The sequence below is a fragment of the Eublepharis macularius genome, chromosome 19, assembly GCF_028583425.1.
Source record: "Eublepharis macularius isolate TG4126 chromosome 19, MPM_Emac_v1.0, whole genome shotgun sequence".
NCBI lineage: Eukaryota > Metazoa > Chordata > Lepidosauria > Squamata > Eublepharidae > Eublepharis > Eublepharis macularius.
Window position 1 is genome coordinate 14,218,080 of NC_072808.1, and position 20,733 is coordinate 14,238,812.

The 20,733-nt window shown below is 47.1% G+C and overlaps 1 protein-coding gene across 4 annotated transcripts in view; it reads right to left on the bottom strand.

Annotated features, from left to right (window-relative positions):
• Nucleotides 1-440: 440 nt before the first annotated feature.
• Nucleotides 441-20,733, bottom strand: part of MBD1 (methyl-CpG binding domain protein 1) — a 72,557-nt gene continuing 52,264 nt past the window's right edge. For 3 of the 4 annotated variants that reach the window (XM_055003425.1, XM_055003424.1, XM_055003422.1), the window contains 6 exons: nt 19,127-19,291; nt 12,533-12,718; nt 7,929-8,144; nt 6,350-6,460; nt 2,744-2,863; nt 441-2,009 (listed from right to left, as the gene is read on the bottom strand). In XM_055003425.1, coding sequence (XP_054859400.1) covers nt 1,548-2,009; nt 2,744-2,863; nt 6,350-6,460; nt 7,929-8,144; nt 12,533-12,718; nt 19,127-19,291 — 1,260 coding nt within the window. In that variant the 3' untranslated portion in view covers nt 441-1,547. The remainder of the gene's footprint in view (nt 2,010-2,743; nt 2,864-6,349; nt 6,461-7,928; nt 8,145-12,532; nt 12,719-19,126; nt 19,292-20,733) is intronic. The other variant, XM_055003423.1, reaches the window with a different exon arrangement.

A 20,733-nucleotide genomic window follows, 5' to 3' on the forward strand; every position in this document is an offset into this window, starting at 1 on the left:
TTTGGATGCAGTGGTCTGCAGGGAGCAAGAACTTGCCCACGTTCACCTTGCCCTAGCAGTCCCTTCCAACTCTGGGAAAGTCCATTACCTGCGTTACGGGGTCCAGGCAGGGCAGTTGGTTGCACCGAGGAGAGAATTAGGGGGAAAGCCACCTTCTTCTGTCAGTGCAACTGTGCTGCTAGAAGAGGTAGGGAGGGTGGTTTTGTCCCCTTTCCACTCCACACTACACCCCCCGCGACCCACATGGCTATTAGTCCATAGAGAACCCAGACAGAACAGCAGAGCAGGCAGGGGGATGAGACTGCAGGGAAGATCTGCACCCATCAGCACCTTTTACTGACAGGCTGCACGATCCAATCCCATGGTTGGTTATTTCTGCTAACCGGCCTGCAAATCCTACACCCAAAGAGAGAGAAACGGACATCCAAACTGACCTTGCTCATTAAAGTTTTTAATACATTAAAAAAAATATAGCAACCAGTTCTGATTTCGGTAACTCTTCAAGGGTAGAGATTTCGTTTTCTTCTGAAGGGAAAACAAAGCACAAAAAATAAAACCGAGAGCGCCGTTACGGAAAGGCTCGGGCGTGTTCGCTGCTGTTGCCAACGGTGCGGAAGGAAGATGTGAAACAAAACCGCAAGTCAACGAGGGACACGGCTATGGCTTCTGTAAAACTTCCCTGAACAGGGTGTGCCAGAGCGTCTGCACGTGGGAGAGGCAGCCCGCCAGCCGCCTCCCCCCTCCAGCCAGGTCTGTTCCACTTTCCCTCCATCCCAATAACAGAACATCCCCGGTCCTCCAGTGGAAATAAATCATTCACAATCTGGAATCTTGAAACACGGGAAAATATGCCCAGGGCAGCAATTCAAGTTTTAGATGCATATAGGGAGGGACAGAAGGGTTAAGTCTTTGCCAGGATGCAATTCCATTAGAGGAGATCCATTTCTAAAATCCTATCCTTGCGTCTGGAGATGGTCATACTGCAGATCTAGAAGACATCTGGAACAGTGCTAAATTCAACAGCACAGAAGTTAGGCAAGCAGGAGAAGATGCAAATAGAGACAAAGAGGAGGGTCCAAGCCAGATGCATAAACAGTCTCTGTACATTCCCATCAGACCAACATTTAATGCTACTTTGCTGAATGTCTGAAGTTGAGAAATGCGGTAAAGTGGTGATCCAACACCAATGAATGCCACGTGCCACAGGTCACAATGAAATTCTCTTTCAGGAGATGAGCACATCATCAAAGCAAGACAGAAGTCCATACTCTGAAACAAACTTTTCGCTCTCTGTTAAGAAACCTGGAAGCAGTTTACTGGGCGGGGGGAGAAGAGGGGACAGAAGACAAGAGGAAAACGAAACAGATTTTTTTCTGTGCCAACCTATTGAACAAGAGGAAAAATATAAAGCTATTTGCGGCAAGGAATGATCCTTTCAGGTATCCGAGCCATTTCCAGTGTCAAAATAAAACTTCTGCCCATTTACTGCCCTGCAGGGCCAAGTTCTGTCCCCAAATTTCCCCTTCCCTTCCCCTCCACCTTGTTTCTTAGTGTGCACCACTTCCTGATGGCCAAGGGTTAAGCCGGCACTGTGGGCAACAGCCCGAGTAGACAAGAACGTCGCAGGCCTGGGACCGTTCGCCAGCGTGCCAGCCTGCAGGCCAGCCAGGACAAAGCCGATAGGCTTCCAGGTCACAGATCAGTTCCACCACTTCGTCGACGGTAGTAAGGCGGGCGGGATGGCTGGCATAGAGTTCGTGCTCGGGAGGCACAGGGAGGTCCCGCACTACCACATGGAAGAAAAGGCCTGGCCGAATGTGGATAACGGCCGCCGACATGGTGGAATGTTTTGAGCGCTGCACCAGGCGCAGATCAGGGCTGCCCAGCAGGGGCAGCACCTCCCAGTGAGCCGGGAGAGGAATCTCGTTCAGCTCCGCCAGGAACTCTTGCAGGACGCTGTCCAATGGATTCAGGGGTTGCACACCGCCCAGACTGTAGACCTCCATTATCTAGGAAAGGACAGACGGGAAAGATGCCAGATTAATGCTTTCCCTGTGCCCCTCTGCCCTATACTAGCTACAAAGACCCCCATACCACAAGGAGTAGCATTCATTCGGGATGTTGCAAACAACTGGCAGAGCTTCATTTTTTAGCTTGCAAACCAGGATCTCAAGAAGAATAGCTGTACTGTGCAATTTCCCATGATTGTAGCACATCCCCCAAGCTGCCGTTTTTCCAAAATCACACATTTCAGCACATCTAAAACATGACAGTTACTGCCCCCGGCTCCACAAATTCCTGCCCTATTCATAACTATATGTGCGATCACTGATGGAATTTTTAAAAGGGAGTTTTGTTTTCAGGAAGCCATACTTCTCAGAGTTAAAGAAAAGGCAAAATGTTTTAGCCAAGGTGTGTGTGGAGGCAGGGGGGAGGTCCTAAAATTAGCTCATGATTTTGCAGACAGGTGATCCTACAAAAGAGTCCCTTAGGAGATCTTGCATCCTCCTACGTTTGATAATAGAATCTCACTGTGGCCGCACAAAAAGCCACTCAACAACCCCTCCCTTTGTCTTCTTTCGCACCCGCTCCAGCACCCTCTCCCGACTCCTGTTACGACCCTCACCCCGAAACATGGGTCACGCTGATCCCCCCCCTCCAAGTCACTCTTCCTCTGTGCCCCAAGGCAAGAGAGAACACCCCAGAGTTTCCAAAGACTGCCTCGGACTGGCACACCACTCACCACTGGGGGACGTACAGGCTGCAGCTGTTCCACTTCGCCATCCTCTTCATCGTCCAGAATGACCACCTCCCTTTCCTGTGCCCCCCGGGCCCTCTTCGACTGGGGCAGCCCTGCCAACACCTGCAGCGAAACACAACAGCCAGGAGGGTTCAGTATGGCAGATGCCACACAGACAAGAGCCAACTGTCCTTACACACAGATGCCACAAATACAAGAACCAACTGTCCTCTCTCTCTCTCTCTCTCTCTCTCTCTCTCTCTCTCTCTCTCACACACACACACACACACACACACACACACACACCGATTTTTAGAAAGCTCCTTTCTAGTTGCAGGACACGGACATACTCAGAGCAGAAGCCAGTTCTGGAGGACTCGTCCTGGATTCCACCCTCTGACTTAACTAGCGGCAGTTATTCCTTGCAGCAAGTGCCCCAAGAACCAAGCACAAGGTGTGGGAAGGGGGAAAAAATAGGTACACTGGAACAGGCGGGCTCAACCCACGTTACAAGTGTGCTAGCGTAAGAGGGTATATTTTATTTACTCAGAAAATATTTGTATCATGTGGGAAGTGCAAACACAAGCTTTATTCTTAGGAAACGGTGTCGATGGCATGGGGCTGCAGATATGCGCACAGAGAGGTGGGCTCCATATTTCAAAGTTGTACCAAATCTAGAGAAACGACTCTCAGGCACCTAGAGTCCCTGAAAACTTCTCCACGCAGCTGGACACGAGAACTCCCTAACACAGGGCGCTGGTCTACCCTAGCACAGATGCAGCAAACTCAGGCCATGGGATCACAACTCAAGAAGCAGCACAGAGATTTTTAAAGGTTGAGTTTCCTGAGCCAACAATTAAAGACACCGTGTTTTTTTCAAAACAAAATCCTTCGGTCTTCTAATGCCCCGGTACCAAGCACACAAAATGAAAACATGTAACATTATGTTTGTATTAAGGAGACTGGTCAAGTTGTTTTTCATTTCACTTGATATAGCCACAGTACAGGTGTGCTGGACCGTAGAAGGAGTTCCGACTCAAGAACCTTCTAGCAACTGTTCATGGGGCAGCCACCAAGAGAAAGCATGGGCGTTTTAAGAACCAGCAGGAATCCCACCGCACAAGGCTCGGGGACTGCTGACTAAAATGAAAATTTCTCCAGAAGCCTGCACCAAAACCTGAATGTCATGCAACGTAAAGCTGGAGGCTAGGAGAAGGAAACCAACGTAAGGCTGGCCACACTCAATCGAGAGGCAGCAACATGGTATAGCCATGCAATAAAATAACATAAAGGGACTCATTGAATTAGTTAGAAGTGCCGTGGCTGGAACGTGAGAAATACTGCTATTGGGCCTATTAGAATATCCACTGTGAGGTGTCTCATTTTAAGAACGTGGCCAAACCAAGAAGAAGCCCCCAGAAAGAAGTAATAAAACAAACCACAAAACAGTGTGAAGGAAAAAAGAATCAATAACTTAAACTTGACATAGAGAGGACAGAACACTTGTCAAAGAAAGGATGATAGACAATAGGTTGGATCCAGAGGGAAGATTTCTGCCCACAGAACACGACCTTCTCACTTGCCCCCTCCACAGCACAGACTCCCCTGTAGCCCAAGAGCAGCATTTCAGGGGGAAGTTTAGGCTGCAGTGGAAGGAAGGAGGTGAGAGTCATTTTTCTACCAGTGGCCACACTCCAAGATAACAGGCTGAAAGGGAAACAAAGATATGCTGCTAAAATGGTGGCAAAAAATGGACTTGGACAGTGAACAATGACACTGAAGGTCGAAGACAGAAAAATTCTTTTTCAATCTCACAATACTGGAACATATGGCAATTTGGGCTCTGTCGCCCCATAATTCCCACTCCAAACGTATTGCAAGGCTGTGTGAGTAGCAGTCAGACTAGGGTGCCCACAACCACCAAGCTACAGGTGACAAACTCAGCATAGAATAATAATATAATAACAACGTTCGATTTATATACCGCCTTTCAGGATGGCTTAACACTCACTCAGAGCAGTTTACAAAGTGTGTTTATTATTATCCCCACAACAGCAAACACCCCATGAGGTGGGTGGGGCTGAGAGAGCTCCTAGAAGCTGTGACTGACCCAAGGTCACCCAGCTGGCTTCAAGCAGAGGAGGAGAATCAAACCCGGTTCCCCAGATAAGAGTCCTGCGCTCTTAATCACAACTTGACTAGAGTTGTTATTTATTTATGTGCTTCAATTGTACCCTGCCTTTCTCCCCCAGTGGGGACCGTCTGAGGGCTGACATCTTTCTCTTCTCATCCATTTTATGTATGTGACCTAACTGCTGCCTTTCCAGCTGACTCCAGTAATACAGTTGCCACACAACAGCGTGAGAACATACAAATCGATCTACAACTCTTTTAAAAAAAACCTGTTGTTTATTGAGAGGGTAGTATTCACATATGCCACTAATGATGGGTGACCCAGTATGACTCAAGGAGGAGAGAGAGAATTTGACCCAAGTATCTACTTTTCAATCAATCACAGCAAAACGTCAGCAAGGATATATTATGGATGTTGCAGACATGCTGTGATGAATAATAAGAGCTGTCTTTTTAATGTTGTCATCGAGTGACAATTCCAAACTAAAACTAAAATTAAAACTAAAGGATCTCGATTACAGCAGTACTCTCCAGAGAGCCAGACGTACATGTTCGGGCTTATCCCTGGGACTTTCACCCCCAGAGGCTATTCCATCTTATTGCTATTCTTTAAAGATTCCAGCTCAACGCAGAGCCTTCACATTGGCTAGACTTAACTCCTTCCCCTCTAAAGTGCTTTCTGGTCGTTTCTCTGGACTCCCTTATTCTGAACGAGTTTGTGACTGTGGACAAGGAAAGTTAGAGACCTTGGATCATATAATAGTTTTTTGCCCTAAGTGGAGTAAGGAAAGAGAGAGATTTATTATTCCTATTATGTTAAAAGAAAAGCTTCCCTTCCTTCCTTGGGCAATCTCAGTGCTACTGTCTGATAACTTTCCTGACAATCAAACCTCTGCTATAGTGGCTTCCTTTTTAGCCACGGTGATAAAGAAACAAGATTTTCATGAGTTTAGATAGTTTAAAGTGATAATGACGAGTTATGTCTGTGTGAATTGGGTCTGTTCAAGTGTACAGTTCATATTTTGTTGGTGTTTGTATGGCTTATGGCTTCGGCCGGAAAAGCAATAAACAATAAACAAACAATTCCAAACCATATATTGTTTGTAAGACCTTAAAGTCTTGATGATAAACCTCATTCAAGATAAGCCTCAATTAAATTACAGAATAGTTAAAGTAGCAAGAGTCTGCCCTGGAAATGTTTTAAAAGATGACTAGGCAAGGATTTTGCAGTGGTGGCTAAGACAAAAAGAGACCCTCTTTTTGCAGAGGCCTGGACTGCAGGCACAGAAAGAGCAGCTGGCCAAGAGCTTTTAAACTCCAGTTATTTTAAAACATCCCAAATCCACTATTAGACACACCTAGCAAGTGCATTCTGGAGCCCTTCATCATTCTAATCCCACCAGCAGCTGACAACAAGAGCGTTAGGGTACGTTTCTCCCCCTCCCCTCCCTGCTATGACCCAAAAATGAGGCTTACTGGGGAGTCACTCAACGGCCGATGGTCTCCACCTGGTTCTGCTCGTTCTTGCTTGATCTTGGGAGACGTGGCGAGGAGGAGATTGACAGCAGGTAACCTTGTATCTGATTCCTGTGAAAATGAATTAGATGGAGCCCATCAGGAATATGTGATGACAACTGTGGGTGCTACCACCTTTTAAAAAAAAAAAACGTTAAAAATCTTAGGAACTATGACGACTAAAGCAAAATGTCCTTATTTCAGAGGCAGTAGCACTTTGAAGACTAGTGCTGGTTGTGAAAAACAGGGGGAGCTCCCCCCACATATCCTGCTTGTAGGCCTTCCAGAGGCCCCTGGGTGGAACAGGATGCTTGACAGATGAACCACTGGTCAGACAGAGCAGAGCTACTCTTATTTTCCTCTCCCAATTTCTTTTGCTCAGTCCCAATCTTAGAAGGGTCAATAGTCAAGATACAATGAACAAGGGCAGGAGCCTTGCTGATGGAATGAGGACTCTGTTACCGCCACCCCTTTATGTTTAATAACAACAACAACATTTGATTTATACACTGCCCTTTAGGAAAACTTAACGTCCACTCAGAGTGGTTTATAAAGTGTGTTATGATTATCCTCGCGACAATCACCCTGTGAGGCGGTCGGGGCTGAGAGAGCTCTGAGAGAGCTGTGGCTGACCCAAGGTCACTCAGCTGGCTTCAAGCACAGAAGTGGGGAATCAAACCCAGTTCTCCAGATTAGAGTCCTGCCGCTCTTAACCACTACAACAAACTGGCGCCCACAGACAGGAAAAGTAGTTAGATTCTTTAGTGGGGGACAGAAGGGAACAGCTCTTGAATGGGCTCGTTAATTTTCTTCTTCTTTTAAAGCAGGATTAGGGAACTTCTAGGGCACCCTTCAGTCAGAAGCCCTTACTTCATAATAAAATTGCTGCCATCTAGCCAGAAATGTTCTCTGGTTAGAAAGCATCCATGCTCAGGCACGGGATTATGTACAAGTAATTTATACACATCCGGTACACAACTCAAAAGATGGGGTAACATTCAAGTTTGGACTCTGCTGCTTCAGTTGAAAGCGTTTTTAGGAGATCCACAAGAGCAGATAAAAATGTTTCAGGAGAAATCCAGTCTGGAGGTTGTCTTCTGAAGGAAAGCAAGCCATCAATTCTAAGAGAAAGAGCTTTCTCCACGGTAGCACCTATCCATGGTAACCTCCCTCCCTAGGGAAGGTTACCAAGATCCTTTACAAAGCCAATCAAAAAAGGCTTTTGGAGAGCAGAAGTTACAAGCTGGTTTTTATGACTGCCGGCTTGCTCATGGTGCTTAAGAACCAGTCTCTTAGGTTTTTAGCTGTTTCATTTAAGCATTCTATTTCTTTCTTCTCTTTACAACAAGCTTATTTTATGCTGTGAGCCACCTGGTAAAGTATGGAAGATGGAGCATAAAAACAGAGCTTCCCCCTCCAAAGTAAGACACATCTGTCCACCGCCCCCGTGCTAGAAACTTCAGCCAACTGAGGACGACTCAAGAAATGGTCAAGAAAAAAGCATTTTCAAATGTGGCAAGATGTGCAGTTTCTCACTCACCTTTGCCAGGACCCGGGTGGGTGGGGTGGGGTGGCAAGGGACTTGCGGCTTCTCTTTGACTTGCTGCGGCAAGACAGAGTGGTCCTTCACACAGTCTTGGGCCAACTCCTTCTCATCTTTGAGCTTCAGCGGCTGCTGATCAGAAATCTGTGGCTTCTGCGTCTCTTGCGGCTTGGACAGATCGAGTGGTTTGCTGACCGAGGGAACTTCCTCCACCTGCAGTAATATCGGGAGGAAGGGAGAGCGGCATGATCAGACCTCTCTGCGCACCTCTGAGTGTGCTACACAGACACTGAACGTGGCACCCTGTGCAGAATTCGGCATCCGGCAGAACGTACGCCGCTACGACTGCTGAGAAGCTTGGAACCTCAGGTGTGCCTGGTGCCATCTTGAAGGACAAAAAGGGGTATCATCAGAGCTTCCAGGAAAGGGTGGGGTTTCCGGAGAACTCTGAACTGCCATGGGGAAATAGCAAAGCTAACTTGAACCAGAACGCATTTAATTATACCAATAAAATCAGTTTGCAGGGGGTTTTTTCCCCCTCCCTAGCATATAATTTGGACCCTTAATCCGAGCACAGTAACTTCTCATGGGCTACGTAAAAAAATAAGCAGCCAACAGAAAGCACTAGTGCATGTGTTTTAAGTATATACTGCTTCTGTTTCAACGTAATTTTACTAAAATCATTCCCATAGAAGGTTAAATACGGCCATTTCCACACACGTTGAATAATGCACTTTCAATGCACTTTCGCAATCCTTTTGAAGTGGATTTTTTGTTCCACACATGGAAAATCAGTTTCAAGTGTTCACTAAAGAGTATTGAAAGTGGATTATCCAAAGTGTGTGGAAGCAGCCTACATTTAAGCTCTTCAGTTCTGACTGAGACAAAGGAGTGTTTATCGTTCTCCATTTGCCACTTTGCTCAAAGCCTTTAGATTTTTTTCCCCCCTCCGCATTTTCTTCTCAGCTGCTGCTGCAACCACGAGAATGAGAAACCTGTTGTTTGACTATACAATATCAAGACTACCTGGATTCTAACATGGCTGATCTGGCTTGACTACTGTAATGCACTGTACATAGGACTCCCCTCTAAGTTAACTTGGAGACTCCAGCAGGTGCTAAATACTGCAGCTCAGCTATTACAGGGAGCTAGGAGGACTATGAATATTAATTCTATTCTACAGTCACTCCATTGGCTACCTATCAGTTACCAAGCTCAATTCAAGGTATTGGCAATCACCCACAAAGCTCTTCACGGCCTGGGTCCATCATCTCGACGGGACCGCCTCTCTCCCTATATTCCACCACAGCAGCTTCACTCATTTGAACAGGGTTTCTTCAGGTGCCACCTTGCACATGGCCAAAATCAACAGCTGCCCGTACACGTGCATTCTGTGTGGTGGCCCCCACATTATGGTTAGGAGGTTAGGAAAGCTCTCACTTTCCTGGCCTTCCGCAAACAATGCAAAACTGAATTATTCAAGATCGTTTCAAGTGGGTAGCCATGTTGGTCTGTAGCAGAAAAATCAAGGTTCGGGTCCAGTAGCACCTTAAGAGACCAACTCAATTTCCAAGGTGTGAGTTTTCAAGAGTCTCGAAAGCTCATACTCTGGAAATCTAGTAGGTCTCTAAGGTGTCTGTAATGATTTTAGGTAAATGTGTGCGTGTGTCTTTAAATGCCTGGTGTGATATTGGTGGAGAGTGGGGGTGAATGAGAGGGGTATGACTGGTTGATGACTGAGAGTGTGGGCTGAGTGAAGGCAATTTTGGACTGAGAGTGGAACAAGAACATTCAGTCAGGGCAAGAGAGGCTAGCTGTGTGCTGCCCGAGCAAGTTTAAGTCTTACTGAGAGAAATATAACCTGTGTGGAAAACTGAACTGAGTATGTTTGTGAAAGAACATTCAGTCAGGAGAAAGCAGGCTAGCTGTGTGCAGCCTGAGCTTGTTTTAAGTATTTCTGAGATAAATATAACCTGTGTGGAAGCCTGAACTGTATGTTTGTGACATTCAGTCAGGGAAAGCAGGCAAACTGTGTGTGAAGCCTTAGAAAAGATCTGTGTGACTGGGTTTAAGAAAGTAACTTTAAGAATCGAGAACTACTCTTTGAAACCATCAAGTTTTAGAAATAACATGAAACCGATAACGCTTCCTAAAAAAATAAAAGTTTACTTTGTTTTTGTTATATCCCAGAGTATCTGTCATTGCAATATCCCATTCCTATCCTCAGGGCCACATAGAACCACGAAGGAGCCTGACGCTCGGGCATGTTACTAAAGGGAACATTTAAATAAAATATCTTGGGAATATAATATTCCTGGTGGCAGCAATCTACCCAGAGGGTGTAAGGGAAAGATTAAAGGCAAAATCTACCCAAGGGAAAGAAAGAGGTCATAACAGTGTACTGTACTGTACTGTAAGGACTGTAAGGAAATGTTCTCAAGAGACTTATTAGTAAAGGGATAAGGAACCCATCAGCAAAGGGAAAAGGAGAGACCACAGACTTTACTACTATTGCTGTAAACCGAGGGGACTATATATTATTGCTATAATTATGATTCTCCTGAGTAGTTCCTATGTGGTTTAATATGTTATTCGTGGAACTGCTTGTGCTCTGTTTCAACATTTCTTCAGCCCTGTAATGGATTTCTGCTGGGATTTTTTTAATCTTTGCAAATTTGCATGTATATACCCATTACAAGTTTGTTGAAATGTCTTTTGATATTGACTGTACTTACTTGCGCTGCGTAATCTACCTTGAGTCTCAGTGAGAAAGGTGGACTATAAATGAAAACGAAATTTAAAAAAACTAGTGTGAGGTCTGCTGAAGAGTGCTTTTGCATGTTGCCTCCCCCAGCCTGGGATTAGTACGTACATACACAGGGTTACTGGGGATGGGGGGAGACCCTCTGGAACACTGATTCAATGTGCCTCATGCTTACAAGCCACATGGCGCTAGTTAACTGCTTGTGCTAATTTCCAGGAACCCGTACAACAAGCTGAGAGCTCTCAGTGGCTGTCTGGAACATAGTCAAGAGAGTCCAGTAGCACCTTTAAGACTAACCAACTTTGTTGTAGCATAAGCTTTCAAGAACCACAGCTCTCTTCGTCAGATGCAGCATGTCTGGAACATGTTATAACGGGGGAAGCTGTGTGAACTCTTTACTTTTTCTAAGCGCCCTTTCTATACAGTTCTGGAAGATGCAATGATATGGGCGCGCTGAAAGCTCCCTGTAGGCATAACCAGAGAGAGTCCTTATTTCCATTTCCCAGATGGCATCAGGGATACGCACCAACCTGCATGCTGTGGGTGCCCAGGTGCAAAAACTCGCTTGCCTTATTGACTGACCACCACTTCACAAGAATCCCATTGAGATCGTCAACTCACGCTTTAGAGAGGACAACGACGAACAAGGCAGAATGAGTGCAGAGCCTCAGCTCTGTCTTGACTGACGAGTGCTAGATTTCAAGGCCAACCCACCGCTGATCAGTTAGAATCTGTTACCAGGCACACGCAACTGCGTCAATTTATGGACTGTGATATACAACCTTGTGTGCTTTTTTTTTCTGGCTCCACACAGCCAGTTCTACCCTTGTGGTTTTATCTCCCCCCACACTCCCCCAATGATTTTAACAGATTAAGTAAGAACTGACCCTGAGATGCTTGTAAATCAATTACATGTTTAGATGCGTTCCTCTACGCACCATCACAAACGCTAGCACCCTGAAAAAGTTCGCAATTTTCAGGAGACAGCTCTCTTCTCATGGCTGCTAAGACCGGAGGCAAGAAGTGCAGAAAGCGAGCAGGGTCTTCTTTGTGGTGGTCCCCTCACTTAGGAATCCCCTGCTTGCTTCAAAAATATGGTTAATACGTGCTTTTTTAAAAGTAGCATTTCATTTTACAATTATGTTCTCCTCTAAGGAGAATGTGTTTGCTATCCTTTAAACGTGCACCTTTTGGAGGAGGTACATTCACCTTAAAGACTGATATGGCTGAAAACCATTAGAAATAACCATGAGCTCCCAGCAGCCACTCCACCCCAAAGTACAGAATATACAAGTCATGGGATTGTGGTCTCACAACCCTGAACTAGCCCCTGCAATGCTTGAAAGATTTCTGGGCAACACCTTCCAAACCTGCAACTCCTTAGCTGCAACTTCTCCAGCAAAGCACACAGGAGTCCACAGCAGACACACACAGCAGGGAGGAGGACGAGGCTAGTAGACAGAGGCAGCTGTGGCCAGGAAGGAGGTGGCTGATGGGGCCAGGAGACATAAGACGACTGGAGGAGGAAACCTAGGAGCAGGGAGTGGGGTGTGTGTGAAGAATTATCCCCAGTGGAAACACTGTGATTGATAGATTTCACCCGTGACTCTGCCCACAGTCTCACTGACTCAGGGGGGCAGGTAGCAGAGACGAGATGGAAGAGGGCAGGGTAGGACGAACGAGGAAGGCAAGATGCGGCCTGCAGTCCGACAACGGTGACTTGTTCCCAACATCCAGGGAGAGAGACGACGGCTGCGGTGCTGGCCAAAAAAACACCAGATGGTGAGGCCAAGGCCTAGGGGCTGCACCTGAGGACGTGTGGGGGGGAGGCAGTTACCTCTGGCTGGAAGCTGGCTTTTGCCCGTCGCTTCTGGCCACGCCCCTTGGCTCCCTGCCGCCCCACCTGCTTGATCCTGGCTGGTTTGTGGCTGCCGAAGGCGTTCCTCCTCCTCCTGACCTTCCAGCCCGCTGCCGCTGCCCCCTCCGCCTCTGGGCTGCTCCACTCCTCAGGAAGCAGCCGCTTCTAGGGAAGGGAAGAGAAGAGGGAGATACGAAGAGGAGCCAGCTGTGGAGGTGGCAAGCGGCAGGCGCAGAAAACGGAGCTCCCGCCCGCCCCAAAGCAAGCAGCAATGAAGCTTGGCCCACTCCTTCCTGCAACCACAGTGCCCCAAAAGCTTAGCCCCCGGCAACCCCCAGCTTGCCAAGCACATCCAAGGCACTCCCCACCCCACCCCAAGGCAGCCCAAGACATAAAGCAGCAGATCTCCCCTTCAGCCTCCCGCAAGAAGCTGCAAGGCTCGGATGCAAGCACAGGGAGGAAGCTCCCCACCCAGCCCCCAAAGAGAAACAGAATCAGTCGCTGGAGAGGAGCAGGACTCCAGATCGAGGACAGCTCTCAGGTATGCGAAGGAGCTGTTGACGGGGGCCTTAAACATCCTTTCAATAAGTAAAACCCAAATGCCGTCGCCTGGAGGCTAAGATCTCTGCCCACTGTGGAGTATGCTCCTCCAGCACAAGGCACATTAATAATAACAACAACATTCTATTTAAATACTGCCTTTCAGGACAACTTAACACCCACTCAGAGCAGTTTATAAAGTGTTTTATTATTATCCCTGCAACAAAACACCCTGTGAGGTGGGTGGGGCTGTGAGAGCTCTGAGAGAGCTGTGACTGACCCAAGGTCACCCAGCTGGCTTCAAGCGGAGGAGTGGGGGAATCAATCCTGGCTCTCCAGATTAGAGTCCTACTGCTCTTAATCACTACACCAAATTGACTCTCATTCCAGCTCACTAAAAGACTGGTTGTGTCTCAGCAGAAGTGCCTTGCGCTGGACAGATGGGCCTCTGCACCTGAGGACTGCTTCTGCAATGGAGAAAGGCTCTATGCAAGTGGGCACATCAGGGTTAGGAGCCAAGCCAGCAATGTATGCAGCATGTGGCAAGATTCTAGCTCTCAGGTTGCAGAAGCTTTTTGAGATTTTGCTGATGACTGGGTGGGGGGTCTGGACTGCTCAGTAAGACTTGAACAAAGAAAGAAACAAAAAGATAGGGAAAAACACAAACCAAGAAAAGACGAGTAACCAAAAAGGTTGACACAAAAAACAATGTAAAGCATTGATCCAAACGGAGTACTAATCAATAAGGATCAGGAAAAAGTTTAATCAAATAATACATAATATTTAAAAAGTTTTTTTAAAAAATAACAACGTGGTTGAACTTACTAGTGCCGTACTATCGTAAAAAAAGATGAAGAGTTTCCAAATATACAGGTATTGTTGTACATTTATCACCATACGTTCTTTATCAATTTGTACTACGTTTGGAGCAACACTTTCCACCGTTTTTTGTCTCAACCTTTTCGGTTACCCTCCCAATGAGAATTGAATGCCAGCCATACAGCACAGCCCTCCACCCCATACTTCTCTCTCATCCCCAGCTCATCCTCCCTTTTCAACGAAACCGAAACGTATTTCACAACTGTAGAAGGGAGAAAAACTTCCCCAAGACAGATGTTGCACAAATATGCACCTTATGATAAGAGGATGTGCAAATTTTCTAAACTCTCATAGATTTACTCCACTGTAGGCTTATGAGAGGCTTTGGGTACCGGTCCCAGGCTCCCCTAACTATGGATTAGGATATTACAGAAGTGTTTTAGGAGGCCACTTTCATTTATAGGATGTTGATCTGATGCATTTGAGCATTGCTGCAGTGCTGCAACTCTGCAAGCACGTCTTCCCGGCCACCTTCATTATCAACCTTCTGACGCGCTTTTCAATTATTTCCCTCTGTTTTGCTGCAGACCGGCGCAGTTGTCTTGCTTCCAAGCTCAAGACGTGCGCACATGGAGCATAGCACAGAAGTGGGCCAGGAAGTGAGAGCAGGCCCAGATTTGAAGAGCAGAGATACACAGTACAACACATCAGGTTCAAGATAAAGATCAGCACACACCAACCAAGACTGTGGTGGCGGGGGGGGGGGGGGGACAAGTAAGAATCGTAGGTCCTGGTAGAGAACCAGCAACACACTAAGCCTCAGCCTCGGTGGGAAATATTGACCACGTACGGTGACCTTTCTGGGCTTGCCAGTCTCTACAGCGGCAGACAAATATACAGGCACCACACTCAGTTTGCCAGCTTGTTGCTTAGGTGCGGCAACAAATCCACCGCTTCAGATGATCACCTCACCTCGTGAGCAGGTCCTGCCTGTGATGTACTTGGCTTGTTTCAACTTCCTATCTTGCCGACCTCCAAACGTGTCTGCAGCCCAAAATTCACTAGAGGAGACGGTTCCCTGCTGTCTCCCACAAACACTCAAAATGTTTTTTCATTGTGAAATACCTTCCACCAAAGTTTACAAAGAGCAAAAAAAACCCTCTCCCTCCTGGAATGTTTTAGGCTGATTTGCAGAACTCTCTCTTCAGTCATGAATCGAAGAGAGGGTAGTTTGCATGCTGCTGTGATTCCACAGTGGCACGGGGTGTGTGTGTGTGTGTAAGATCTAGAATGTGGCATCAGGCACAACAGTCAGTTTCCTGAGAACCTCAGCTTTCATTATGAGTGAGTCATAAGAACGTAAGACGAGCCACGTTGGATCAGACCAAAGGTCCATCTAGTCCAGCACTCAGTCCACACAATGCCCAATCAGCTGCCTCTCGAAAGCTCAAAAGCAGAACGAATGCAACAGCATTCGCCCAGCCGTGTTCTCCAGCAACTGATAAAAAAAGCCCCGACTTCCATGAATTTGTCCACTCCCCTTTTAAAACCAAGTTGGCAGCCATCACTACATCCTGTGGCAGTGAGTTCCACAAGTTAACTGAGCACTGTGTGAAGAAGTACTTCCGTTTGTCTATCCTGAAACTCCCCACCACTCCGCTTCAGCGGATGACCTGGGTTCTAGTATTATGAGAGATGGGGAAAAGCCTCCCCCGTCCACTCTCTCCACACCATATACATAATTTTATAGACCTTCATCATGTCTCCTCTTACTCTCCTTTTAGCTAAACTAAACAGCCCTAAATCATGTGTTTAGTGAGAGTGTTTCCAAGTCTTTGCAGCTTAAAATATGCTTGGAAAATGGGCAGATAACATTTGCAAAAATCTCAGAAGCCAGAGAATGAAGAGTCGGTTGGGTGCAGGTTTCTAGTTTCCTTAGGAGTAATAAAGCAAGAATTACACAAAATGGCAAAAATCATGCAAGGAAGACATCATGCAAATATGCTTTATACAGGAATTATACAGATTGCCTATGCTCAGAAAGCTGTCTTTTTTTAGCATGTGAGTATTCTTAGCCCTACTCACATAGCGGCTTTCTTAATAAAGGCCAAATCTTCCTCCCTTTTCACAGATGTCTCAACTGTTCAGAAACAAACAGGTGCACCAACACTTCACTGTGCAATCACATACATAAAGGAAGCCACAATGTCAATCTTGCAAATAAGTACACAAGAGTTACAAGCCCACAAAAAAAAAAAACCCTACTAGCCTGCGCAAGGAGCCATCTGAAGCACACTGAAAGAGCCTAAATTAGCCAAGCTTTTCCAAAAGCCTCCATGCCTGGAAGCTTGCCATGGGAGACTAGGCAAGTGGCTATTTACAAGCCTGAGTAAGGTGCACAAAACCTGGGAACGGCAAAAAGATCCTGGGTTCCCTTTGGACTCATGATGTTTTTTCACGGGCCAGCAGGCACTCTAACGCACTCGAGTAGGATAAGATTCTCCGTAATGAGCAAACAGGAACCATGAAGATACACTACACTAAAGAAACTAGGAGAACAGAATGCTCTTCCAACACTAACCTATCGCATAGGTAGCAATCTTGTTAAGAATCCTCAGCATTTAAACCAAAGTTTTCCTGAACCCCAACGAGAGCACAAACGAGTAACCGAAATAAAATCCCACTACAAGAGTTCTTTTCAGTCCCTGACAAGTAGTCCGAACTCAGCTGAAACTTGCTTTTCAAAACCCGAAACTGGGCTTGCGTCTCCCATACGCAGAGGAATAAAATCAAGTGTTCCCCAGGGGAAAAAACAGGGTGAACGTGTTAGAGGAACAGCAAACGCCTTGGCCACAGAAGATGCCCTTTCTGCATTGCTGATACGTCTCTTTGCTGCATGCTGATATCCACCCCCCCCCCATTCTTGTATCTTTCCCTCCTGCAAACGGCTCAAAAGAGGACAAGGAAGAAATTTGCAGTCTAGTCTGAACAGAACGAAGGTGGCAAGTGCATACTCTGCCTTTGGTTCTGTCACAATTCCTACCCATTCCCAAGACGTCGGCAATTTGGCCCAAACTGAAGTGCGCAGTTGCAGCGAATTCCCATTTCGAACTGGTTTCTGCATCTGATGAGGAAGCCCACTGCAAATCTGGAAGGGCGTATCTCAGGCAAACTCAGCCCTTTACACTTCTTCATGTAAAACTCCTTTGCTAGTTGTATACATTCCACCCGAGGCCGCTCGGAAGGGAGGGGGGAAAGAGGCATTATGATCTCCTAAGGGCTTGCTCCGTATTCTCCTTTTGCCCAGCACCCAGGGGCAAGGTGTGTAGCCATGAAGAACAGAGCTTTTTCTGTGGATGCACCAAGAATTTGGAGCACCCTTCCTGGCTTCATTTGTCAGACTCCTGTTAGTGATAACATTTGCTCTCAGTAGTGTTTAATTTGATTGAGGAGCTTTTATTTGAGCAATTATTTTTTTACTAAATTCATAGTAACCCGTCATCTTCTCAGGTACAATGGCAGGATATTAATGTTAGAAATAAAATATACCGGGTGCTTCAAACCAGATTCCATTCTTCCTGTCCTAAAAGTCTGGTTATTGCTAGGAATTGGAAATCCCTCACAGGACCATTGCTCAAAAAATGGTACCAGGTAATCTGGGAGCAATATTTTATGGGCAGTAGGACTGTGCTATTCGGGTTTCGCTTCGGGTAAAGATACCCAAGGTGACCTGATTCGGCAAGCTTCAGTATTCCCGAAGCAGCAGCGCAGCAGCAATTTGAGGGGCAGGAAGGGCCGGAGGTGGCAGAGAAAGCCCTTCCTGCTCCTCAAATGGCCGCCGCGCCACGGACATTTGAAGGGCAGGAAGGGCCGGAGGAGGCGGCTCCGGCCTTCCCCACCACCCTGCAGGCTCGGGTGGCGACGTGGTGGCGGCAGAGGAGCCGGCTGGCTCCAGGCCGCGCTGCCTTGTGCTGCTGCCACCGCTGCCCAGCTGATGACCCTCCCGCCGCCAGGTAAGTGGGTGGGGGTTGGAGGGGTCTCCCCAGGGTTGGGGGGGTTCCCCCCTTGCTTCAGTATGCTCCAAATCTTCACAGAGCATACCGAAGCGAATCCCAAACCTCGAATCCGAAGCGGCTTGCCACTTCAGATTTGGGGGTACTCCAAATCAGTTTCCCACTTCGGGTAAACCCGAAGCAGAAATACCGAATATCCCCACCCGTGCACAGCCCTAATGGGCAGGATTATGCATAATCCATTCTTTGGGGACCTGTGTATGGTAATTCCTTTATTTGAGTACGATAAAATATGGAAACCAGCTCTGGATTTTATAGGTGCTAAAGGTGTAATTCCTTCGATGAAACAAAGTTTAGATGTTTGTCCATTGTGATTCTTGGGTTTGTAACAGATTGTGAAGTGTAGTTTCTTTTACTGCTTTCCATGGATTAATTTTATGATTTATTCCTCTCTGTATCTCATGGTTTTATGGTTCCCTTTGGTTTGTGTTATTGTTTATATGTTAAAAAATAATAATAATGATTTAATCAAGTTATAAGCCACATGGAGAGAAAGAACTATTTGCCACCCTCTGAGTGCCAGGACTTGAGCTCACCCAATAAAGTTGGCCAACAATAGGTTTAAGAAACACAAGACAAAAGTCCTAGTGCCTATTTAATTTATGGAATTCACTATTGTATTGCCTACTATGGATCACAGCCAGTGTAAGAACTATGATAGCTAATTGGAACTTACATATACAGAGGTGACCTGCTTCCAGATTCCAAATTCTGGGGACAAACTGGGGGGATGGGTATCTTGCATACCCAGTTTGTGAGCCTCCCAAAGGTATCTTCCTGGCTTCTGCACTAAATGGATCTTGGTCGGATCCAGCAAGACATCTCTTAAATGGCCAGATTAGATGTGTAAACCACACACAACATGCATAAAGGGGGACAAGACAATAGGGGACACACACACTATCCAAGCAGGTTACTAGACAGGCACATGCCGGGAAGAGATGTGAGATGTGCAGGGTTCTTGGGGCTCACTAGAAAACTAGTTTAGCTCTTAGCGCCTACGGCTAGCGTCAGGAGTGATAAGCGGTTTAATGCACGTCGGATGCAAAGCAAGCCATTTTGCATTTAAGCAGGAAAAGGGAGTAGAGGCAGGACAAGAAAATGGGAGAGAGCCAAGAGAGGTGAAAACAGGGGGACCAACCATTGCAAAATGCAGGCACTGTCTCCAGCGGCACTTCTGGCGCTTGAGGTTCCTCCCGCCAAACTTGGGCTTGTCCCGGCAAAAGTCGCAGCGGCCACAGTCAGTTTTCAGCAGGCAGGCTTCACACTCACCACACTTTCGGTTCTGGCGGCTTGCAGAGGTGTGCTGCAGAGAGGGGAGAAAAGGGGTCAAACCAGAGGAACGGCTAAGTTTGTACTGTAAACCCCAGGAACAAGATCCCAAGTCATGCACCCAGATACCCAAAGACAAAGCAAGAGCATTCTGCAGAATAGGGGATGGTGGTGGTTAACAGCAGAGCCGAAACACACACAGAGTAAGCTGAGTTATAACTCCCGAAATCTTCTGCCTATTCTGCATACGTCATCTGACAAAGAGAGCTGTGGTTCTCGAAAGCTTATGCTACAATAAAGTTGGTTAGTCTTAAAGGTGCTACTGGACTCTTTACTATTTTCCTATGAAAAAAGCTGGAGAATCTGGCACTTTTCAGTTTACAAAAACAACAGCTAAGAGGGGAATAGGATAGAGGTTTATAAAATTATGCACAGCAGACAGAAAAAACATTTTCTCCCTCTCCCAAAAGACTAGAATCTGAGGGCACCCTTTGTAGCTGATGGGCATTAGATTCAGGACAGACGGAAGGAAATACTTCTTTACAAAGCAAGTGATTGAGACGAGGAATTCACTGCCAGAGGATGTGGTAATGGCCACGTGCACAGACAGCTTTAAACAGCAATTAGGCAGATCCAAGGTAGGTAGGTCCATCAATGGCTACCAGCCATGGTCATTAAAGGGAACCTCCCCATTCAGAGGCAGTAAACCTCTGAATAGCAGCACCGGGGGGGGGGAGATCGGAGGGAGATCTGACCATCTGTCAGCCCTCTGGAGTAACTGGTGGGCCACCGCATGCGACAGGATGATGGACTAGATCGACCACTGGGCTGACCAAGCAGGGCTCTTCTTATGTTCTTATTTCAAGAACTGCAAAGTGGATGGGTGCATCTTTCCACTGAAAGCCGATGTCATGGACCAACCTGGCCCAGCGGAGCAGAGAGACTCAGAGGACTCTTCTGAGGAAGAGGCAGCTGGTGAACCTGACCCAGATCCACAGCCAGTGGCAGAGGCACTGCAGGAGGAGGCAGGCCCTGAAGGCTCAGATATTGATCCACAGCCAGGTCCCAGCACATCGGTTCCTCGGCTTCCCAGCCCTGGGCTGGCAACAGAAAGCCAGGGGCAGGCCAGCTCTCCCCCTTCCTCACCAGAGCCTCGGGAGCGCTGCCAGAGGAGGGCTAGAAGAGCCCTCCAAGCCAGAAGGCGCAGTGCCAGGCTAGCAGCACAGCACCGGCCCAGCGTCGTTAGTGATGATGAGTGCTCGCAGGAGCAGGACTGAGACAGCCGGAAGGTGCTTGCTGTAGCACAAGCAGCTGAGCACTGTGAGGCTTAAAAGCAGCCAAAGAGGGAGTGGCTGCGTGGAAGCAACGAGTCCGCTTACTACTGACCTTGCTGCTGGTTGGAACTGATTCTCTTGTCCCTGACCTTGGCCTGTTCCTGTGGATGTGTTTCTGGAAGCCCCCTTTGGACTTGAAGCC